This window comes from Acanthopagrus latus, chromosome 15 (genome assembly GCF_904848185.1).
Source record: "Acanthopagrus latus isolate v.2019 chromosome 15, fAcaLat1.1, whole genome shotgun sequence".
NCBI lineage: Eukaryota > Metazoa > Chordata > Actinopteri > Spariformes > Sparidae > Acanthopagrus > Acanthopagrus latus.
In genome coordinates, this window is record NC_051053.1 from 18,246,263 (window position 1) to 18,270,505 (window position 24,243).

General features: G+C 40.9%; 1 protein-coding gene across 19 annotated transcripts in view; it reads left to right on the forward strand.

The window, feature by feature from the left end:
* camk2g2 (calcium/calmodulin-dependent protein kinase (CaM kinase) II gamma 2) overlaps window positions 1-23,812 on the forward strand; it is a 55,534-nt gene extending 31,722 nt beyond the window's left edge. The window contains exons 7-21 of one of the 19 annotated variants that reach the window (XM_037123246.1): window positions 1,077-1,179; window positions 2,252-2,335; window positions 2,731-2,825; window positions 4,215-4,337; window positions 4,530-4,613; window positions 4,701-4,743; window positions 5,574-5,633; window positions 8,545-8,585; window positions 11,468-11,548; window positions 13,702-13,746; window positions 14,474-14,528; window positions 17,291-17,366; window positions 17,613-17,707; window positions 17,982-18,233; window positions 18,955-23,812. In XM_037123246.1, coding sequence (XP_036979141.1) covers window positions 1,077-1,179; window positions 2,252-2,335; window positions 2,731-2,825; window positions 4,215-4,337; window positions 4,530-4,613; window positions 4,701-4,743; window positions 5,574-5,633; window positions 8,545-8,585; window positions 11,468-11,548; window positions 13,702-13,746; window positions 14,474-14,528; window positions 17,291-17,366; window positions 17,613-17,707; window positions 17,982-18,214 — 1,218 coding nt within the window. In that variant the 3' untranslated portion in view covers window positions 18,215-18,233; window positions 18,955-23,812. Of the gene's footprint in view, window positions 1-1,076; window positions 1,180-2,251; window positions 2,336-2,730; window positions 2,826-4,214; window positions 4,338-4,529; window positions 4,614-4,700; window positions 4,744-5,573; window positions 5,634-8,544; window positions 8,586-9,380; window positions 9,414-11,467; window positions 11,549-13,701; window positions 13,747-14,473; window positions 14,529-17,290; window positions 17,367-17,612; window positions 17,708-17,981; window positions 18,234-18,954 lie in introns of all 19 variants that reach the window. The other 18 variants (XM_037123247.1, XM_037123250.1, XM_037123255.1 and 15 more) reach the window with 18 other exon arrangements.
* The last annotated feature ends 431 nt before the right edge of the window (window positions 23,813-24,243 follow it).

Here is a 24,243-nt window from a genome sequence, read left to right on the forward strand (position 1 = left end):
GTAGGGTGAGGTCACCCGGCTGCTGCAGCGCCAGTGTAGGGACTCATTATGCCACCTCCCATCTATCTGTCTCCATCTCTTTTCCTCTGTTGCTTTCACTCCAGCTCTCTGCCCCTTGTGTGGTTCCCCCCTTTTCTCTCTCTAGCCTGTTGTTTTTCCTCAGCTTGGTAGAGAAGGGGGGAAAATGCTCGGAGGATGGAGGGATGGATGGATAGATAAGTAGGTGAAAGAGAGAGTGTCTGACAGATGTGTAGGAAGAGACCAACAGCACAAAGAGTGTTGTCAGACATCAGTCTGTCTGTCTACACATGTGGGGATGTTCATCACTGTGTGGAAGGCCAACCACTGCAGAGACATTTGCCCTCGAGACACGCACACACACACACACACACACACCACACACCACGTTATTGCAAAATAAATAAACTTGTTATCCTTAACTTTCCATTTACAGCCTGTTATCAGGTTATTCAATCACACCTTTACACCTGGTATGTTCACCTGGACACCTGGAGGGTGGGTTTATCTTGATGAAACAGGCAGGATGTGCCGGAAACAAACACGGCTAAATAACGTTCTTCATATGCAAAAAAGGGTTATTTTATCACTGCTTCCAAAATGCTGTGTTAAATTCTGTGACAGCTGACTGAAAAGGTCTTTCCTTCGGGGGCAGCCTTTGTAGCCTGTTTGACCAAATCATGCCTCATTACTACTGTGGATGTCATCGAGCTCCTGCAGCTCGTCCAGTCATGCAGACAGATAGAACATTCCTTGAAGGAGGGACACATGCTTATTTCTTGCTCTTAATTAAATGTTTTTTTTTCCCCCTTCTCGTTGGTCATGACTGTGCTACAGTTTGTTTTGTCTCACCCAAAACTCCATCAAGTTTATCAGAGGATACATTTCACAGCATGTTTTTATTGATGTACTTTTTATGTATGGAATGTGAATTAGCATTGCAGTGGGCGTTGACAGAAAATAATGAACAAAGGAATATTGAAAACCGTCACTAATTGCAACATGGGTCCTTTTAAAAGATATAATCCTAAAGAACAATTTATCCCTCTGTGTTGCAGCCAGAGAACCTGCTGCTGGCAAGTAAGATGAAGGGAGCTGCAGTGAAGCTTGCAGACTTCGGTCTGGCCATCGAGGTGCAGGGGGACCAGCAGGCATGGTTTGGTAAGAAATTAGCTTAATTTTTTAACCTTATTCTTTGTATTTATTCCACAGTGTTTACTTTTATTAGCAGTATTTGCTTCAGCAAGAAAACCACCATTGCTGCTCGAGAAAATAAAGTATTGATTTAGTATTGACGTGGAGCTGTTTCAGTTCATCATGGAGATAATCTGCTCTGTTTTGGTGGCTGTGTTGACAAAATAAATAAATAAACAACTAAGAGCAATCATGCAAGAGAAACTAATAAATAATAATAAAATTGTCCTGAGGGAAATAAGTACAGGACCTATTTTTAAGGAACTGTCTAAAGCATTTTTATTATGCTGCCATGCTTGCAGTCGTCGTGGCCCGAGGCATTGTGTTTTTGAGTTGTCTGACCCTCCGCCTGTCTCATCCTTGTGAACGTGATAGCTCTACAATACCTTGAGGGTATTTCTACAAATTTGGCACACTTGGACATGGACTAGATGTTGGTGGTCAAAGGTCACTGTGACCTCCTTGCATCCTATTTTCGTGAACACGATATCTCAAAAACAAATGAAGACAATTTCTTCAAATTTGGCTCAAATGTCCACTTTGAATCAAGTATGAGCTTCTTAGAATTTGGTGGTCAAAGGTCCCTATGACCTCACAGAAAACACTTAACAATTCATATAATTATTAGGACTATGTATTACACACGTCTAATTAGAGTTTAGAAAAAAATTAATTAGGTTTTATATCCAAAAGGTCAAAGGTCAACTTGACTGTATCATACTCTTCTGCTAGCATGTGGTGTTGATAGTTAAGTTGTATTTGAGTGTTTTTTTAAATATTAGTTTTACTTTCAAACAACAATAAAGAGGCTATTAACAAATGTGTATACTTAAAAAAACTAGATTAGAAACACAACATTGGGAAGATATTGAGGGTAAAGAGAATCTTACAAACACCCTTTTGTCATACTTGATTCAGAGATCAGGAAGGCTTGTAAACCGGCAGTGTTGCTCAAATCATGTTATAATAAGAAATAATACTTTTTCAATTTTCATAGGGTTTAAGGCAAATTTCACATTGAATGTTTGTGTTTCTGCAGGTTTTGCAGGAACTCCAGGATATTTGTCCCCAGAGGTGTTGAGAAAGGACCCGTACGGAAAGCCAGTGGACATATGGGCATGTGGTCAGTTCACCAGATTTTACCATTTTTCTCTGTTTATTCATATTCATTGATATTTGTTTCGAAAATTACTAAGCTGCACTTTGATATTATTTTTCTTGAATAATCGATTAGTTGTTGCTTTTAAAACTTCTCAGAAAATTGTTCTCAAATGTCTTGTTTTTACCACAACTCAAATATCTTCAGTTTACTGTCGTAGAGGAATAAAGAAACCAGAAATTTTCCGCATATAAGAAACAGAAACCTAATTGATCTTATCATATCTTAGCTGGCAGTTATTTTGGTAGTTGACAGCTAACAGATGCAGCTTTAAAAATGCTTCCTCTGAAACTACATGTACATGCACTCAATATAGTTTTATTTACAGGATGTTCATGTAGACTTTGTATGTGTGTCAGGTGTGATCCTGTACATCTTGTTGGTGGGCTACCCTCCCTTCTGGGACGAGGACCAACACAAACTGTACCAACAGATCAAGGCCGGTGCATACGACGTGAGTTCTTCTGTCGCCTCTCACCTTCCTCTACGTCTGTACGTTTGAGCTGCATATGTGTTGATTTGGGTTGTAAAACAAAAATAAAGCTCTGTAGAGATGAGGGAAACTCCAGAGTCAGGCGATAAATGTGATGTGTGATAAATCTGATGGTCTGTCAAGGCGAACACGGCGCAACACCTGTCACATGAAACATCGAGGAAGGTAGAATCACTTGTAACCTCCTCGAGCAGCTCACATGGTAGACTTTTCAGAGCATTTTGTATACCATCAACAGTCGTGTTATACTCACCACACTGCTGCTCTCTGAGCTCCTCTTTCTTAACAGAATTTCTCACACTTTGATTAACTCAAGTAATTTCCTCTTTGCCATACTCCTGATTGTTGCTTTGTAAACAACTATATGGTGTCAACAAGAACGGAGATGTACTTGATTAGTCGACTAAATGTTGCTACCACTGTACTGATGGAAGTGAGTGAGTTGAACTGGCCCAGCTCCCTCAGCCACTGAATATCTCTTATTGACATAAAAATATTGTTTAGTGCAGCTTTATTAAACACTCATCTTATGTGGAACTCGTATTCACTGAGCTCATATACTGAGCATGTATTTTGTCAGTGCATGGATCCATGAAGAGAGGGAGTTAAGGTCCACTGAGCCTGTTGGAGAGCTCCATCTGTGTTGATGAAACTTGAATTCTAATACATCATCTTAATCATAATTTATGTGAAAGGAAAAAACAGCTCTGAGCCTGGAGATGAGCCCTACAGGACACCTTCACTTCAAATCTCGTCTAATAACAAATAACCAATTCTGTCATGCAAGTTATCTGGAAATTTAATTTTAGTTTTTAATTGCTTGCGACTTGTTATTGCAGGATTCTCATCTATGAAAAAAAATGTGATACACTATTGGAAAGCAATAGCATTATTTATCAGATCTTGTCTTGTCCTGTGGGAGACAGGAATTTATTACCCGTATTAATTTCCATAATTGGAAGCAACCACATCTAATGAATGTGCATAATATGAGCATTGATATGAAGTGACTGTGACAGGCAATGATCAGCACTATCATCACTGTCAAACAGAGACCCTGAATCTCATTTCTTGTATTTTTTACTAACTCACATTTCTTGACAACCTGCTCTTTCAGTATTAGACATGTTTGCTGGTGCTTTCTGTTACCTGGGTGGACGGATAAAGGTTGCACAATTATGTTAATGCATTATGTGATAGAAACTATTAAATGAAATGCACTGACGACTGAGACGTACCTTGCAAACACTCAGACAGATGACACTCTGAAACCTAAAAAACAAGCACAAAATCCTTCCTGAACTGGGATGTACATGCTTAACATTCCTTCCTCTGTATGTCCTCTTTCAGTTTCCTTCTCCAGAGTGGGACACAGTGACCCCGGAGGCCAAGAATCTGATCAATCAGATGTTAACGATTAACCCTGCCAAAAGGATCACTGCCGACCAGGCCCTGAAGCATCCCTGGGTCTGCGTAAGTCACACTCTTTGTCTGCTTTGGTTTCCACATCATAAAAAATCATGTGCATCTAAAATAAGTGGCACAATAATACAGAAAATAATGGCTGAAGAAACAGGATGCAAAATATTTATCAGGACTCTTCGTTATTTGCGTCACATCGATGTTAGATGTATCTATAATGTCGTCTCCTCTGTCAACATACAGCAACGCTCCACCGTGGCCTCCATGATGCACCGCCAAGAGACTGTGGAGTGTCTGCGCAAGTTCAATGCCAGGAGGAAACTGAAAGTGAGTGTGTAGTCACAGTCACACACATGCACAGACACACACACACACAAATCTATATGATGGTGATTGTTGCTTGTGTCTCTCTAGGGAGCTATCCTCACAACAATGCTGGTGTCCAGGAACTTTTCAGGTGAGCTTTGGCAGCGATACTAATCACACATCAGGAGATTTGATTTGGCCCATAGACTTCAAATGGGGCCCAGTGCTGTTGATAATACATATTTGGGGAACCTAGATTTAGAGAAACTGAGCAAATGTGTGACAGAAAACGGTGTTTTATTTAATTAGTTTGAGGTTCTATACAATTTATAAGCGATCCCATTCTTACCCAGATGATGCGTATCGCTTTTTTTTTTTTCGCTTAATTTCCTGTCTTGGATTTTTTTCTTTGGCCGTAAACGCACATATTTCATTCCGGTTCACATTAGCTTGTCAGCCTTGTCCATGGTTTTGATTTCGCACTTCAGAGGCTTGGCTTGGATTTCCTCCTCGTCAGCAGTTTGATCACTGAAAACATAGTGCACTCTTGATTGAACACCCTATTTGTGGACTAGACGATGGCCAGGCAGGCTAATGCATTAATGCTTTTGGCCCTGTGTTTATATGCCTTCATGTAAGTAAAACTGCTCCTCTGGATTACTGCCAACTACTTTCTGCTGGTCAGGATTGATCTAGACTGAAGAAGACAAACAGGCCTGACCTCTGAATTGTTTTAACTTTAGGCGTGTTTATCACGGGAATAAGATTAATAATTTCACGTATTGCAGTGCTGAGAAGATTTCCTGTCTGCTGCTGCACTTCATCCTTATAATATCAGAGAAACACACTTTCTGGAAACTCATGTAGTGTCATTTTTGTTGATTAAACGTCTGAGAAATCCAGAAATTAGAAGTCTGTCAGGCTTCAGTGAGGCTCTTGTCCCACCTGTGCCTCCACACTGAATCCCTCTCTGTCCAATAGTGGGACGGCAGCATACCAGCCCTGCCGCTACCACCAGCACAGCCGCAATGGCACAGGAAGGTACGTCTGCTCGAGGGGTTGTTGGAGTCGGGCACTGCCAACTTCGTGTTCAAGCTGTTGGCATGTGGCCTGGGCTGCTTGAACCCCTCCACCTGCTGCCTGCTGCTACTGCACACTGATGGTGCCACGTTTGAATTGAATGGTGGTCATTGCACTGGGGCATCTTCCTCACAAACACACACACAGATTTAAATGGAAAACGTGAATGCAGTTCAGCTCTTGACCTTTCAGTGCTGCTGTGTGTGCTGATGCTCTAATGAACAGAGCTCCTCTTCAGGACTGGGCATTTAATTTCCTGTGTCGAACACAACAGCCATTAAACTGACACCCAACATGACCCTCTGACCTCCTTCCAACTGCAGGTGCCACCGAGCAAAACCCTATTTACACATCTCTGTATTGGGCTGCATATCTTTTCCTCTGCAGCATCACCGATTTAACCTTTTATCTGACAAATCGGGGGTGTCATGATCTAACAATGACATAGCCGTCAGTGCTGAAACACAATGTTTCAAAAATCCAAATTGTGACACCTCTATTACAAATATAAATAGACACAGCAGCAGTCGACCTCCACAACACTTCCAGTTTTGCCTCCTTGGAGTCAGTTTTTATTCACAGTACTCGGCTGATGCCCAGTCGATGCCTGCCCGTGCTCGCTGCAACCTTCCCTTCGCATGGCTCTGGCAACCAACAGCCAGCCAAGCATGTGTATGAGCACACAGCACGGCACAGTATGCCTACCTGCATGGGAATCTGGATAAACAGAATGCACAGTGAAATTTGTTATCGATATAAATCTTTGCCTCCCCTCTCCTGCCTGCTCCGTTGTCTTTGTGTGAACAGACAGAACCACAAGAAACCTGAAGGCATCAGTATGCTTCAAACAAACCGATAGTAGGATTTTCAGTCAGCGTCTGAAACCAGCTCCCCTCAGGCCTTTTACAACGCTGAATATATTGGGGTGTCAGAAAATTTCATTACAACACCAAGTAGCAGAAAATGGTACACAAGTAAAAATACTTTTTTTAAGCACAGAACTTGAGTAAATGTACTATGTACCACAGGTTCCACACTTGCAGTAGCTTTGAGAGTAGCTTTCACAAATCTGTGACGTTAGGCTTTTAGCTGTGGTTAGTTTATCTGAAGCACACTGACCCCTTTCCAGATCAATCACGCGACAGAGAGATCTGCTTTGTTAAAGGCCATTAACACAGGAACTGTGATTTGACCAGCAAGCGGATGCCGATGAGTTGTTAATAAAGGTTTTCTCTTTATGCTTGATAACAGTTGTTAAATTTTAACCTGGTTTGGAGACGATGTCCTCAACTTAAAGGTTTCTGCTCAGTCTCATGAATGTTGGGAATGCACTCCTCTGACTTTTTAAAGAGAAACACTTTGAAGTGGATGCTGCATGCCAGACGTGTTGATAAGCCACTGTCATCGCATGAACCCTCCACCTCTGTGACAATTATTAAAGAATGTATTTTAACATACAGTAAAGGCTTGACAGGCGGTTGTCTCCGCAGTTGTCATCTTCAATTTTCATTCAGATGTTAAGATTTTAAACACATCACTGTTCTCTTGCCTTCTTCATCGCCCTCCTCCCTACTTTATAAATGGAAGGTAAGGGAGGATCACTGGACATGACTAACACAAATATGAGTGTTTATACTGTAAAAGTGTTAATATGTGTGTTTCTTTTCAGTCTGTTTGTGTGCATGCAGTTGATTTTTTGTTTTTTTGTTTTTGTTTTTTTTTAGTTTTGCTGTGTGTAGTTGTCATTTCTATGTAAGTCTGGTTATAACTGTGTGGACAGCTTTTCAGATGCACGCACATGATGTTATGTGAGATAGTTTCACTTAGCATTAACTGGTTGAGTTTGAGTAGGCGGTTTATATTGTGGCCCTGAAAGCTCAACGGACAGCAACAACATGCAAATAAGAAACTGGGAAAACATTTAGAAGAATTATCGCGCAAAGACAGAAAATAGAACCTCTTGCAGAAGCACCAGAAAACTAGAGGGGGCACTAAGAAATGATGAAGTTACAAGTGCTTCCCAGCCATCTCTTGATGTGTTCATCGCTTTTTAGTGTCCCCTGGAAACACATACATCTGTATTTGGTTGTTTTCTTTGTAAATGCTGCACGTGTCATCAAGATTTTTCCTTTGTCTCCCCTAGCGTTTGTTTGATTTCATGTGTTTTTTGTTTTGAACTCTCTGCGCAAGTTGGTTGTTTTACCTGCAGGAAGAGTCGTCTATGTATGTTAAACGTTTTAATTTTTGTTGCCTTTTTTTTGTCCAGCCACGTTTCACAAAGTTTTCCAGCGATAGACCTTCAGTTGACATTTTTCTTGGTGACACTAATTATATTCAGCATAGAGTTGAACACAAACTGGTTGCTTTGAGCACTTAATGGGTTCAGAAAGTAACTCATGTACTCATTCAATTCAGTCATTAGTTAATTAATTGATCCATTCATAAGTACTCGCTGGAGGCCGTTAAGAGGAAGTTCACTGAAGCAGGATCAATTTATCACTTAATAGCTATACTGCTGTACTGAATGAACTGTGTACTTTCTTTTTGAATTGTGTTTTACCTGCTTTTAATTGTCGATTTATTGAAATCACTACCTCACAAATGTTGATAATATCATGGATGATTTTACTTAAAAGATTAAAACAGAAAATAGTTATCTTAAATGTTTAAAATGTCCTTTTAAATGTTTGATTTCCATGTAATCTCTTTATTTCTGGGTGGGATTGTCGGTCGCACAAAAGTTTCACTCTCAGAAATAGATGTGATGTCAGATGCAAACCTCACCAGGCACGATGAGCCTCTATCCAACCAACTTTTTCTTTTAGTTGAGTGGTCTAAACATAACAAACTGTCTTCTCTCTCTTTCTTTCAGCATGCAAAACCTTACTAAACAAAAAGTCCGACGGTGTGAAGGTAAGTTCTCAGACCCATAAGGTTTTTTTTTTCTTTTTTCCCCAACTTAGAACTACTGGTTCTGTCTTACTCTTCCTCTCTTCTGCTGTCTCCCCTCTGGTCTGTCATCCTAACTACTTTCTATTAACGTGTTTTTGATATTACGAGCAGTATGTTCTTTAAGTTGGATTGCGTTTGTGCTCTGGTGCTCCTTCGTTAAATGTTATTTAAAAGATTGTACTGAAGAATAAAGTAGCTGATTGGTCATGTGTGGTAGCAGTTAAAGGTTGGGGGTGCAGGTGATGCAGATTAAAATGAAAGATAGGGACTTAATAAAGGATTTTTAAATCGTTCATGTTTGTTTTTTTTTTTTCTTATCACCAGCTCTTTCTTTGATTCTCAGCAATTCGAGACGCCATCTTGTCTTGGTGCTCGTTTTGTTTTGATCGACAGTCAGCGTCAGTGCATGCAGTGAAGTGTCATGATCAACAAGGGCCATACAAAAAATCCCCGTTACATACAGTTACTTCAAACAATAACTAAACCTAATATTTATCAAACAAACTGCACGACCAATTATTTAAATCTTTCAGTTCTCCTTATATTCCCTATATTGTTTCTGCAGCTGATTGTTTTTTTTTCTTCTGAAGCCCCTCTGCCTCATCTTTGCTCCTGTGTAAGCTTCTACAGCTCTTTTGTTTTTCTCTCTTCCTGGAATCAATCTGGCAGCTTCACTTTTTTACTATTTTTGATTAGCTCCTTGTTTCCCGATGACCCCTTATTTTTTCCCTCCTCCTTTCCATTGCCGTCTGTCAGAAAAGGAAATCCAGCTCGAGTGTTTGTCTGATGGTGAGATCGGCTCTGTCGTTTTTCGCTCATTTTCCATTCTTTGTCTCTCTTCGTCTCTCCGGTTCCAGCCCTCCCTCCTCCCTGTTTCATTTGTTTGTTTTGGTCTATTTTTGAGCAATGATGCTTGAGGCGTCGCCTATGACCGTTTACGTCTTGTCCGATTTTCTGTTCATCCAGCATCCGTGCATCCCCTTCTGCTTACAAGCGCCACCAAAACCTTTTCAACTCAGATAACACACACACACGCACACACACTCACCTCCTTCCAGTTATCCTATTCTGATGTCTGACCCATCTGCCAATGGATAGGATCAGGCATTTTGGCTTACTTACCAACATCCCTGAACATCACAGGAGCGACGAGGGACATTCTTATCATTGTAAACATCAGTATAAAATCATTCCCCCCTTTTTTTAAATTATTACATATTTGTTGTACCCTCATTATTTTTCATTTGAGTGAATTTGAGTTTTTTTTCTCCCCCTCTTATTCCTGTGAATAAAATAGCTGTCTTGGTTAACTGCTAATAATCACCACCGCTGAACTAGAGACAGATCATACCTGATAGATTGAGGTTACCACGCTGCACATAAGAAGTAATTTATGTAAAATAATAAAGGTTATTTTTAATATTTCTGTAGTAATTTGGTCTATCAATCTTATTCATTAGGTAGTTAGTCTTTTACTTACTTACATCGTTTGTTAGTGAAATATCTGTGAACAACAGGGGGTTGGGTATCTGACACTGTGGATGTGTTTTAGTAAGTGATACCTTACTTCCTCAAATGTGGTTTAAAAGCAGCCATAAGAACTTTGCCCAAATAAAAATATAATCATTAATCAGATACTGTTTTCTTGAAACACAATTTGGTGGTTGGTCTTCGCTTTTACAACAAGCCCTAATCAACAGTTTTAGTTGTGAAGAACAAGCTCTGATGAGCATTTAATTCCCTGACTTTCAATTAGGGTAATCTTTCATAGGGAAATTAATTCACTGTCTTTTCAACAACCATGTGCTTCAGTTTTTCTAACAGCATTGAAACTGTGGTGAATAGTTTACCAGAGCACTTGTCCTTAAACACTTTGTGTTGTAACTGAAAATGAATCACTTTTGTTATACTAGAAGATTTTCTGAATGGCAGTAACAAATTTAGTTTAATTAAAACCTAGACAGTCTGACTCAGCAGAGAACGATGTTCATTCAGTGGAAAAGCATTGTAACACTGTGTGCAGGGGACCCTGGAAACCACACATTGCTTAAAAGGTTCTAGTTTGTGCTTTTTTAAATTTCTTTCAAAACCTTTTTTAGGTGTCTTTTTTTGCTGGCAAGCTGACGTTTGAGCTAGGTGTGGATTGAGTCTTCAAAATCCAGTTGAAGCAATAAACAGTGTCTGTTGTTGCAGTGATGATAAGTAGCTTCGTGGGTCAGATAGGCTTGAGTTTTGTCTTTTAGCATCTTTTGCATCAGCTAAAGAAGGAAAATAACAACATACAGTGCTGTCCTTTAGAGGGGCACACTCTGTTCTCAGTAATTAGAGAAAACCCTGTCATCAAGGCCTTTCACTGCATGCACAGACCTGAGTTGATTTTTATAAACTTAATACTGACTTGGTTACAAGAAAAAAACAACTTGTGATTCCTCCTTTTATCCCAGCAGATGTTGATTTACCTCCATGTAAAAGTGCCTGGAAAATACCTAAAATCCAGGCTGAAAATCTGTTTTTAAAATGCATTTGCTCACTAACTGTTCTGTATTTTGTTCTGTACTCTTTTTTTTTTTTTTTTTGTGCAATGTCTGCAAACGTTTTAGACCTTAAACGCAGGCAGACACCAGGACGCAAAACTCAAAGCCCTTCAGCTGATCACTACAGAGTTTTATTACAGAGAAAAATAATTTTCAGCAGCAGACATAGAGGAGAATGTAAAGAATATTTCCATCGGCCGTGTAATGGCGCTATTCCTGTGTTCCCACTAAGATTCCCATAGACTGGTTTATGGTTCCGACCCAGTGGGAGCAGTGGGAGTCATTCTGTGTTGTGTTTCTTTGCCCCAGTCGCAGGGAAACAGCAGTAAAAACAGTGTAGTAAGCAGCAGCAGCACCAAAGACAGCAGCATGTCATCTTCAGCACCAATGGTACCTCATCTCTATTTGGTTTCTCTCACATTGCTTTTTATGGCATCATTTCCGTATTTTCAATGTTCAGTTCTGTCCCTTCCTCCTCCTGCTCCTTATCTTTTTTGTCACATCCCATGTTGAGTGAAATCTTCTCTGTTCCTTCGTCCTCTCTCTTGTCCTTCATCCTCTGCCTCTTTGCTTCTGTTCTGAACAAAAACTGTGATGTTGGCAGTGGATTTTGACAACTTTAAATTGAACGAGTGGTTCGAGCCTCCCCTGGCTTGTGTTTTACCCAGACCTCACATTGACGCACTTGTGTGTTTTGTGTGTGTGTACAACTATATATTTACACAGTGCAGAACACTGACAGGTAGACAAATGACTTTCATTTTGTGGTACAACAACCGACACTTCAATCAAGCTCTGCTCAGCCTCATCCTGGTTACTCCTCTGTGTGTTCAACTGTGGCACCTGAGCTTTGTTGATTGTTTGTTTGTCTTTGAAGAAAAAACAGAGTTAGGGCAATTTGTTGGAAAGGTTGAACCTCTACTACATCAAAAGACATCTTTTTACAAATTGCTCTTCGATATGTGCATTTTGAATGATGAGGACTTCTGGGTAAAACACTAGCTGGAGTGGCTGGGTTACAAAGAGATCCTAAGTGTATGAGGATGCAGCCCCTCTGTTCATAGACAGAATCAGCCATATATACAACATACAATAGAGCTTGAACAAAGCTCGTCCCAGGTTTTTTTAAATTTTATAAGAACTTAAATGATGAAAGCAAAAGCTCCTCTCTCATCAGTGAAGTCCACTGTGTAGCCAGGTGCTTATTTATACCTAAAATGTATGGAATATTGCTTAAAATGCCCCCAGAAATACTTCCCCATAAATTCCCCGTAATCCCAAATGTCACTGAAGGGGCTGCATGTTCTGTGGTTGTAGTTCCTGGATGTTGGGTCCAGTGTTGGATCAGGACCACGAGCCTGAGTGTGTGACTTACTGACTTATTAACCAGAATTCTGTGGGCTTGTCTTCAGTGCAGTACTCAGATCTCTGGAATTGCTTTGGTGCTGAATGTTTCTGTGGTGGGGTCAAGACTGAGGATGAGGAGTGATTAAACAAATGAATGTTGGCATCAAACCACTAAATGCAGCGTTCACCACATGTAGGTTGTTAAAATGTTCTTAACCTAATATGAATAAATGGCAGTTTTGACATCATGATGTCTAGCTGAACAGCTAACTGAGCTAATTAGCTAATGGCAGCTACAGGTAGCAGCACTTTGTGGCTACTGTGGTGATATGCTGGCCCCTATGTGGAGTATGAATTCAACTGATGGCCATTTCTTACATATTGCACATTTTTAACTAAAGTTTAGTAAACTATAAACTTATGATGGTCATGAATGATAAGAATCAGTGTTTCAGTTCACGTTCTCTGAATGAATCAGTTGCTGTGCCCACAAAGAAACTTAAAAATGTTGCCTCAGTTCCCAATTTTATGTATTATTCTGACACATTTTGGTAAACAGGGCTTCATCAGATCTGATGATGATTTCTTATTCTCCACAAAAATAGTAAGATATAACTGGTGGTGCTCTTATGAAGGTTTGTTTACCAAAACAAGTCAGCATAAGTAATTACAGTGTGACACATGTGGGCTCATATTCCAAAGTGCTCCTAGTTTATAAATGCATCAGTGTTTACTTGCTTTTGCGATATTTCTGTAATGAATTAGCACCAAGTTGGATATATCAGAACTTACTGTACCAATTAGATTTTGAGGAAAACTGCATATGCATAGCTGATGTGCACTCAGCATAACACTCATGTAAGCCTCTCACAGAGATCGTCGTCCTCCTCCTCCTCAGTCGTGGCCTTGAATACGTGTTTAGCTGTTTGAAGTGTTCACGGCTCTTTTCAGGCATTTTAGAGACTCTAAAATGACCACGCAGGCCACAGTGCAGCTGAGTGACGAACAAGCAGCCTCTGTTCTGTAGCTCCTGTGCTTTGTTTTGGTGTGCGGACAAGCATTTTTGTTGTTGTTGTCGTTGTTTTTTTGTTTTTATTTTTATTTTTTGTCGCCATGGAATAAGTTCCCTGGCATCTCCCCCGCTGCCCCCACATCCCCCCTCCTTGCATGGTAAAGTGTGTCCTACCTCCCCCCAGGAAGCCCAGACCACTGTTGTTCACAACCCAGCTGACGGCACCAAGGTAAGCCCCTCCTTCTCCAGAAACTAGTGACCAGCCACTACTAACACTGGCAGGTAAACTTGTGGAGGATTTTCTCTAAATACACTTTCAAAACAACTATGAAGACTTTCTACTCTTAAATTCTGTCAAGATTTTTTTTTTATTTTTCTCTTCCTGATTACCAGAAGGGACTGTAATACTGAATCCTGTGTGCCCTCCGAATCTGTCTGCAAATCACATTTATACGAAAGAGAAAATCCTACACATACCGTCTTGAAGAGCGGCACACTGACAACATCAGATAGTATATAGGAACCACCTGTTATCCTGCTTGCGCTGTTATGTTGGTGTTCAAGCTTGCCAAAAAAAGGATCACTAGATATTCACATGCCAATGCTTTTACACATTTTCTCTCTCACTAAGACTTTCCTGCACTGCCTTCCTCACAGAGATCATGTACACACTAACATACAGACGCACGCTCACTGATCAGTTTACACAACTGCATACACAATGTTGTTGCTCTGGTTTGTGTGGCTCTCTGCCCTGCTGTCCTGGCTGGTTTGTGCTCCTGGGAGGGAGTCATCCACCCTTTCATCCGTCTGTCATTGTGTGTCTACACGGGAGAGAACTGGGCAAAGTGTCCAAAGCTTCCTTACCCCAGTCTCACGTTACACGTTAAAAAAACAATTTGTCTTGCTATTTCTCTTCTCTCTCTGTTTTTGTCTCGACCCTCTCTGTCTGACAGGGATCCACGGAGAGCTGTAATAACACAGAAGAGGAGGAGATGAAAGGTAGGAAAGGTACTTGTCAAACTTTCACCTACTCTGCATGCCTGTTTACGATCACGTTATATCTTACCCCAGGTTTTGTGACTCTTTGAAACTCCAAATCGGATGGAGATTTAGTATTATTTCATTTTATATTTGAGATAATGCATGTCAGGAAACTGTCAACTCCTCTTCAGTCAGGATAGTGGAAGTCTGGAGATCCAGCAAGTTTAAAGACAACAGATTCCTTTGAGGATTTCAGGAAAGACGAGTGTGCCATAAAGAGTTGGATGTACACACTGATAGAGTTGCTCTTGTTTTCTCTTTGTGCTCTTGTTCATATTGATGGCATGGTGGTTATTAAGAGAGCTTCAAACCCAAATAGCAGATCACAGCTACAAAACATCTTTCTTTTCGTTCTTAAATTCTCTGTTTTTCCACCATCTCATATTCACAACTTCCTACCATATGTAGGTGCCTGTGCGTGTTAGTGCGAGTGGGTGCATGTCAGCATCAAACACCGCTTAAGCTTTTCATTAGTTGGAAATGACCCTTTAACGTTTTCAGGTGAATGAAGAAGGACAGAGCTGCCTGCAGCTTTCCAGAGTTAGTTCAAGAGTTAATCCACTTACTTAATGCAGCTTTCTGAGCATTTAACAGCTCTTGATCTCATGGTGGATGATCCGCGACATGCAATCACAGAGGCTCTTCCTTCTCTTCTCTCCTCTGGCTGTGTGAGCTGGTGTTAAGAAGCATTTGTTGTCTTTGTGTGAAAATGCACTTAAATCAGTTATCAATTATCAAAATACTTTTGGATTAATTTTCTTTCCATAGTCAATTCCTGGTCTAGTTGTTGCAGTATTTTTCCTAATTTCTTGTCATTTTACAGACTAAACAATAGATTAATTGATTGATCATTAACTTGTAATGAGTTCCACTCAGGCTCTCTGTGAGAGTGTGTGCCTGTTTGTACTTGTGTCTTGTGATGGCCAGTGGCTGCCTGTGCGTCTGCTAGTACAGACAGTGCAGTGTTGAGCCAGTGCAGCACGATGGAGGAGCAGAGCCAGACGCTGCCTCCTCACTGCCCTCCACCCACCTGTAAGTAGGTGTACCCACCTAAGAAGTTCACCTGAGTGATCTCTCACCTCCGACCTGTGTGTGCTGACCTTTCCTCTTCAACAACAACGAGACATTTTGCTGTTTAAAAAGCCCCACATAAAAAAGGCCCCTCTCTTTCACTCTGCCCAACTTACTGCACTCTCTGCCCTCCTGTGCTGCCATCTTCTGGCATCCAGGCCTGACTGCAAGCTACTGTTTCAAATGTTTAACTGACCGTCTGGAGTCTAATTTCCTAAAATAACCGCTTGAATATAAAATGTTAATTTGAATGCAAATAGTTAAACACGTGTTTTTAACTCCCTATCGCCGGGATGACTGTGCCTGCCTGCAGCTCGGCCCCTGCAGGAGGCTGCTAACAGCCCCAGTGCCCCTCAGTCCAGTCCAGCTCAGAGCGCCTGTCCTGATCCAGAGTCCGCTCTGTCGCCGCCCGCAGGCAGCAGCAGCAAACTGCAGCTCAGTAAGTGCAGCACTTGTGCAAAAGCCCCTGAAGCAGTTTGAGGACTTCAGGAAATAAACTGACTCCATGAACACAGAGTGACATGCAGGTGTGGAGGACTTGCTAGCTGGCTTTTCTGGCTCAGCAGCTGCATGGTTGTTAAAAAGTGGAGAAAACACTTTGAGAGCGTGTTCATCTTGGCTGGTTTATTCTGTTCTCAGTTTGAGCTGATGTTCAGTGTGTTTGCATGCAGTCTGTGGTTTTCTAGTGACTTGGTTTTATGCCTCATTCCCTGAATTACTGCTGCATTTGAGTCATTATTTGACTTCTCCCAACGACTTTTTAAATGATATGGATATTGTTGGTGTGGGTTTGTGTGTGTGTGTGCGCACCGTGAAAGATTTCTGGGGTTGTGTCACTCCAGACAAGTTGTCTTACTTGAAGTTTTTGTGTTTTAATGGTCTTCTTAACCATTTGTTTGGGCATTTTTTGAGCTGTGGTATCTTGATTTTTGTTGTTGTACCCACTCTGGCCATTTCCTCTGACTTCATTCTGAAAATTAACTCTCAGGCTGCATGTCCTGTTTTTCTGGTTTAAGGTTAAGTTTGGTTTTAAAGAATGAATCCACAGAATGTCAATTAGTACCCCCAAAGAGTCTGATGACATGAATATTACTAAGGAATTAATCTCTTCATAATGACTTTTATATACTATGTTTTGAAGTTATTTTTTGAATGTGACCATTGAACTCTTGAAGGGATATAATACAGGATAACACAGGATGATACTGATGATATTACTGATTCAACAAAACAATATCTAAGAATAATCACATTTGACGGACGTTAACAAACCTCACTCTGCCCAATGTGTGTTCAAAGTGATGGTTTGCAGAAAACTACAAAAAAAAAAATAACAACACCCATTTAAAACAGCTCGCAGTGCTCAAAGCAACTAAGACACCTGAAATCGTTAAAGGGTTTAGTTTCTTGTCAAAAACACTGGATGTTTTCGTGGCACCGTGTTAAACATGGAGAGTGTACCAAACACACCACACTCTCCAGAGTGACATCAAATGTCAGGTACCGGAGGCGTTTGCCCGTGTGATGAACTTAATTCAAATGTCAGAGGTTTCAAGTAAATTCAGGGGGAGCATGAGGAGCAGCGTTTGTACCTTCAACCTCCAAATGATTTCTGACAGTCTGTGACCTCCTCTGGTTCTGTTTCTGTCTGTTGTCAGCTCGTAAACAGGAGATAATAAAGATGACGGAGCAGCTGATTGAAGCCATCAACAACGGGGATTTTGACGCTTACACGTAAGTTAAAACCTCTTCAAGTCATCATCTAGACTGATTTTATTCACATTTTCTTGCATTGTTGAAATCTTTCTGTCACAGTGTAATCACTTGCCTCTAAATTGCTTATTTTAGGGTTCAACACATACCTCGATCTAACCGATCCTTTAAAAGTCATGTGATCTGTTCTGCAGCATTTAGTCCTCCTCACTCTTTCCTGCAGGATAAATTCTTAAGCTGAAGTTTATTCATGCTTTCCTCTGTCAGGAGAATCTGTGACCCTGGACTGACTTCTTTTGAGCCAGAGGCTCTTGGAAACTTGGTGGAGGGGATGGACTTCCACAAGTTCTACTTTGAGAACTGTGAGTTTTGCAGGAAATGTATGTAAACTGAAAAGCCAGACATCTTTAGAATATCCATTGACTCAAGTCAGTATGAAGTGATCAGTCTATAAATACACTCACCCTTCAGTTATGTAACCGTTAGCTCCTCTGGCTGTTTGAAGCTGCCAACATGTGTCGCCTGTGGCAGCTCTAAATATGCTAAATGCTCTCAAGTTCAGTTACTCAGCTTCACGCTGACACCTGTCAGGTCCTTTTACAAACAGCTGAGCCGCAATGTTTTCTGTCCCCACAGTGCTGAGTAAAAACAGCAAGCCGGTGCACACCACCATCCTCAACCCCCACGTCCATCTGATCGGCGAGGACGCCGCCTGCATCGCCTACATCCGCCTGACGCAGTACATGGACAGCCAGGGCCGGCCGCGCTCCTGCCAGTCAGAGGAGACGCGCGTGTGGCATCGCCGAGATGCCAAGTGGCTCAACGTGCACTTCCACTGCTCAGGAGCACCGGCTGCACCCCTGCAGTGAACTGAGAACCCAGGCCCAGGTAAAGTGGGAACACGTGAGTCTGAAGGGGGCAATAACAGCGATGTGCCGCATTATGGTCGACTGTAGAAGCTCTTTAAACAAGTGATTTGGATCTTCTGAGGGTTTTTACAGAGCAGCGTTTTCTCCTCGTAGACTCCAGCCAGCAAAGCTAGTTTACAAGTTTACAAGTTTACGAGAGACGCCGACAGTTAACAGTGAATGCTGTCGATCTGTAATGAGCTGACACATTTCACACAAACAGCTGAACTATTGGAGGATTTAAGCTTGTAAAGGACCAACACATGCAGGTGGCTGGTTGTATATTATATCCTATTTATTTGCTGCTATTTTAAAGGAATAGTTCAACATCTTGCAACACACCTAGTTTGCTTTCTCTCAGTGGGTTAGGGTTAGGGTTGTTAGTTAAATGAGAGGCTTGCAGAGTTGAGTTTGCAGTCAAGAGTTTGATAAATCCAGCTTGGACCAGGACTATAAGATGACTTCATAAAAGTAGAGTTTGGGATAAAAATTCTCACACGAGTCCCATTGTCTCTTGACAGTCCAGACTTTTTTTTTTACCCTACTTCCTACCAAAGACATTAAACTCTCAAATGCAGATGTCTCAAAACTTCTGCTTGACTAAAGACCACTTGGGTGAAGAGAAAGTATTTTGTCACTTAGGTTGTAACTAAAAGACAATTCAAAGACTTCCATTAACTGTTTGTTCTTCTCTCCTGCAGCTTTGCCTGAACTCTAAAGCTGTTTGGAGCATTTATCCTCCGGGGTCGGATTGGTGCCTGGATCCTAGCTGGGAAGAGGCTGCTTGGAAAAGTTGTTAAAAAAAATACACACACACAAATGTGGGGGAAAATATATTATAAATTAAAAAAAAAGATATATTTAAAATATAGAGAAAAAAAAGCATATTTCTAAAGCTCGACTGAACGACCGACCACACCGACCAACACCAATCCAGTCCAACCCTAGCTAGATGAGGTCGGGGCCCGGCTGACGTCAGCCCCCCTTATTGCAGATGGTGCATGCTTCTGGTGGCGACACAGGGGTGATGCTGTCCTGGTCCTTTTTTCTCCCATGGCCTTTATATCCCCATCTTTGTTTTGTCTGCTGTCTGGAAAAGTATTAACAAAAAAATGTTTAAAAAAATAATAATAATAAAAAATCTATATATGAAATAAATATAAACAGAAAAACATGCACACGTCACACACATAGTTAATAATAGGACTGGGGCGGCTGGTGTCCTATGTGGAAAAATGTGATTTTTCTTCTTCGTTTTGTCTCAAGAGAGCAGCAGAGCGTCGACTTTAATGCAAGTTGTGATTGTTTTACAGGTGACAGGTTATATGTGGGCGGGGTTTATGGGAATGCGAGCAACTTAATGCCTCCATGATATCAGAACACCTATCTTACGTGTCAGGTTTGAGCATCTGTGCACATGGTTTTAAAAAGGGGTTTAGGCGTTACTGAAGGGACCTTTTGTTTTTATTTCATCTTTTTGTATCATGTGTTGGTTTTTATCTCTTGAATGATGTATTTTAAAGTATTTTGTGTTGGGGAAAAAAGGATCATTTTTAATCAATTTTATTTAATAGAATTGTGTATAAATAGATATTTATATAGGTGAAAATGAGGGAAATGGTTTCTTTCGGGGTGCAGGGAGGGGAGTTATGCATGAGTGGGTGTTTTTTTGTTTGTTTGGGGTTTTTTTTTCAGCTTTGAGGTCCCCAAGTGTAAATACAAAGACACACACACACACTCACTCAAGGTCCCTGTGCTCCAGCCTTTTTTACAGGTCGAGCCTCTCTTGAGCTTTAGACACAACATCCAGGCCAGCTCATCCTGAAGTTGCAGAAGGTCTCCGTCTGTCTGATCTGCAGTGTTTGGTGTCAAACACAAGGAGGCGCCATCGGTCTAAAAGCTCCTTCACATCTCCGAACTACCTAATCTGAAAAGCACGGACACACTCCGACACCACGGTTTTAAGTTTTCTTTAAATCTTGTGTGTGTGTGTGTTTTGTTTTGCTGTTGTTTTTTCCGACGTGAAGCATGGATTATTTGAACTAATGGCCGGTACTGTTTTTTTTGCACAGACACTTAAGACTCGATGCTGTTGCGTTCGCTCTTTTCCGAGGGAGCGAACCTTTCTGCAACTTCAGGTTACGCTCGCCAACATCCGTCTCTCTCTCTCTCTCTCTCTCTCTCTCCCTCTCTCTCTCTCTCTCTCTCTCTCTCCCTCTCTCTCTCTGACCCCTCCTTCCATCATTCCTGCCTCTGATGCTCTCCACGTGTTACTCCTGTGACCTTCACTGACCAGCCTCCCCTGTTTCTGTCTTAGTAGCACCACGCCGTGTGATGATGATGAGGAGGAGGAGGATGATTATGATGTCACCCTTATGCCTGTCTCTTGTTCTGATTGTGTTCTTTAAAAAAAAATGTGTATGTCGTCCGTCTTGGCTTGCTGTACTTCTGTGTGAAGTCACTATAAAAAGCATGTTAAAAAGGGACTGGACAAAACAAAGGCATTATGGGAAGAGGGCTGTGGGACCTGCGCTGATGGCAATCAATGTTTTGGTCCCTTTTTTTGTCACAGTTTCTGATGTAAATGTCGTAGTTGTTAGTGTTTTGATGTTGATATTTTTATTGGTTGTTTTAGCCAGAACTTTAAAAACAAACAAACAAACAAAAGAAATGTAATGGTTGAAATGAATTGAGGCGGGGTCCGCCACAAGACTTTTTTGTACTGTCCCCTCACACGCTGATCTAAGCTGATTATATTGGGAATTCACAGCATCGTATAAGCACACGGGATCAAAGATTTTCCCTTTAAAGAGGACAAAACATATCTGTGTGTGTGTGTGTGTGTATGTGTGTGTGTGTGTCGGCGTCTTTTCACTGTGTCGTAGAAAACGTTGTGTGACTTTGTGCCAGCGGGGGGTCGAGGCTTGCTGTGTGTCCCGTCTCTGTGCTGCGCTGCTCTGCAGTAAACACGCTCTTCTCGCCGGTGGTCACCTAGTGACGTCTCAGATCGTCACATGTCACGTCCTCGCACGTGCACCGACGCAGTTGAGCTGAAACAAACGTTGTGAATCATGCGTGAGACTCGTCCTACTGTATCACCCGCCTGTGCTTCCTGCTGAGTTCTGTGACATATCTGCCATGAAAACTGTGTCTCCCGACCATCCCCGAACACACACACACATTTTGTACCATGACGATGACGTGTTGTGAAACATGAATCTATGATGTGATGTGTTTTTTGTTTTTTTTAAGGCTCTGAGTAGTTCTGTATGTGGGCTCCGGCACTGTTGTCTGTCAGTACCACCGACCTGACAAGATGCTTTTCTTTCTTTCCGTGTGTGCGCGCGCGTGTGTGTGTGTGTGTGTGTGTGTGTGTCCACACAGTCATACGGAGTTTTGAAGATGCAGTTAAACTTGGCAGGTTATTTAACAAGGAGGCAATCAGATTGACATGTTTGATCGATTGATGTGAAGCTTAAATAGATTTTTCCACAACAGACGTTTGGCGGGTTTTAGCAGGAAAAGCACGTGTGACAAACTTTGATGCTCGAGTTTAAAGTTCCCAGACTCCCTTAGAGAAACGCTACATTTTGAGACGTTACAAACTTTACAAAACACTCTCTGTTAACACTGTTTGTTAATACGGCAGATATTATACACGAAGATTTTTCTTCTGTCTAAAAAACATTACAGATAGAGCGGGGAATTGAGATCCAGTCACAAGAAAATCTGCATGCTCAATGCCCCTGAACCAATACAGCCCTGCATTAGGAGAGTAATACAACAAATACAAGGATGCAGTCTTAAACTCACAGTCTAATTAAAATTGAATAAATTAAAAATATATATATCATGAAAGGGGCATGTCTAGTACCACATGGAGAGGAATTTGGAAGCACATTTCTTCCTCCTGGACCTGTTCCACCCATTTGACTAGTAAAAAGGGTTGAATTAAAAAAACAAAAACAAACAAACAAAAAATAGGGAGACTTGAGAAGATCAGGTGTTATTGGTTACACTGTGCTTTTCCTGCTATGACCAGTAAAAAAAAAAAAATCTGTCAGTTCTGAATCTTTTCAGTCTTAACAAAAGGCAGCTGGTGCAATGAGTCCACTCACACCTTGACTTTCATTTGTAGTTAGTTGTATAACAGTGTTTTCCAACCTTTTGCATAATGAGCCCTTAAATTGAAGCGGTTGCTACTTGCAGTACCTCGTCACGTGTCAGTGGTGAGCCATCATTTCCTCCTCAGCCTTTACAGGCCTGAAGAGCTGAAATTACTTCAGACTTCCCAAGAAAAAAAAACCCCTAATATTTTGTCCAGTTGTTGACCAATAGTGTCACCATGGACCAATGTTTTTGAGGGTGACACGATACACATTCCTGTCGCGTGATTCCTCAGATTTCTCTTGTGACACCAGGTTAGGAAACACTGTTGCAGAGTTAAACCATCACCCTTCAACTCATGCATCTCAGTAACTTCAGCTGATGGATGAATTGTTTCTGTGTAGTACTTTAATTTGTCTGTTCATTAGTGTTTTAACAGATTTATCTAACAAAGAATCTTAAAAAAAAACAAAAGAAAACAAAAACAAAACAGACAAACCATTTTCACACTTGCCCCCTGTTTTGCCATCCAGCCATGCAGATAGTTCCGGTTTTATTTGTCGGGTATTTACATTTGAGGTTTCTGCCTCCGTCCTCTATAGCATGTGAGTGTAAACACAACTGGTGTCTGTGAACAGTCCAGAGATTTACATTCGAAGATTTGGTCAGTAGAAACTAGTTCCTAATATATAGAGTTTACAGAGTAAGAGATGTTTCTGGACAAAGATGTTGCTGTTGGATTTTTAAGTACAACCTCTATGTAAAATCCAAACTATCTGCATGGATCTCACTAAATGTACACAACCAAATGTTTATTGTAATTTGGATGAAGTAACCCTTTAATATCCAATAGCAGTTTTGTCATAATTGCATGTTCTTGGCTTAAAAGAATGAATTATATGGCTCTTTGTTTGTCGTACTACAAAGTAACCGCTCTGCTTCAGCTGAAGCGTCACTGAGATCCATCGTAATGTGACAGATTACGTTTAACATGACAGGGTATCGACCTTTGAGTCTCACTGCTGTAAATAGGATACGTGACCAAATATAAACTTTACACAGAATCACTTTGGGCTGATCGCACCAACGACCTGCAGAAAGAAACTTGGTGTCTGTTTTGCTTCATATACATCTTTGTTTTCAAACTAAAATAAACTCTGTATATTAGACATTTGCTGAAGAGACTTTAGCAAGTGTGTGATATGTGTTCAATGAAATCAGCTCCTTACTGAACCGAGGTGAAGAGAAGGTCCTTGAAACGCTTCAAACTATAAAGTTGGAAACGGATAATCAACAACCACATACAGCAACACTATATATGCAGTTTTACAAATGGAAGAAATATGCATGTCTACTTTCTGGTAATTTTTCACTGTTTACTTGATAAAGAAATGGAAATCTATGTTACTTGCATCCTCAAGGTTTATGAAACGGCTCCGTCAGATACCTACATCAGGTTATCTCACATTAAAATGCATAAAAGATTAGCAGAAGCCTTAGCTTGTATGTAAGTCAATTTATTGCATTGTAACCTTGTACTAAAAAAGGGGCTACATGTGTCTATACTCTGAGTTTCAATTGGATGCTGGATTTTTTGCATGACCATACAGTTAATAAACATCATACATCAAAAACTGTTGATCAGTTGTTCTTCGTACGTTCATGTTTTGGAAGCTGAATTAATAAAAGTAGCTTTTATATATTGGTGTCTCATGTAACAGCTAAGAACTTTGTGTTGTGTTTGCACTTAACACTAAAAAGATGACTTGCATCAACATTTTTATTAAACAACTTTCAGAGGTATTGTAAAATAATATGCAGCATTTAAAGATCTAAATCTGCATATGCCTCAAGTAAAGTGGCTAACTAAGGAACAAACTGAA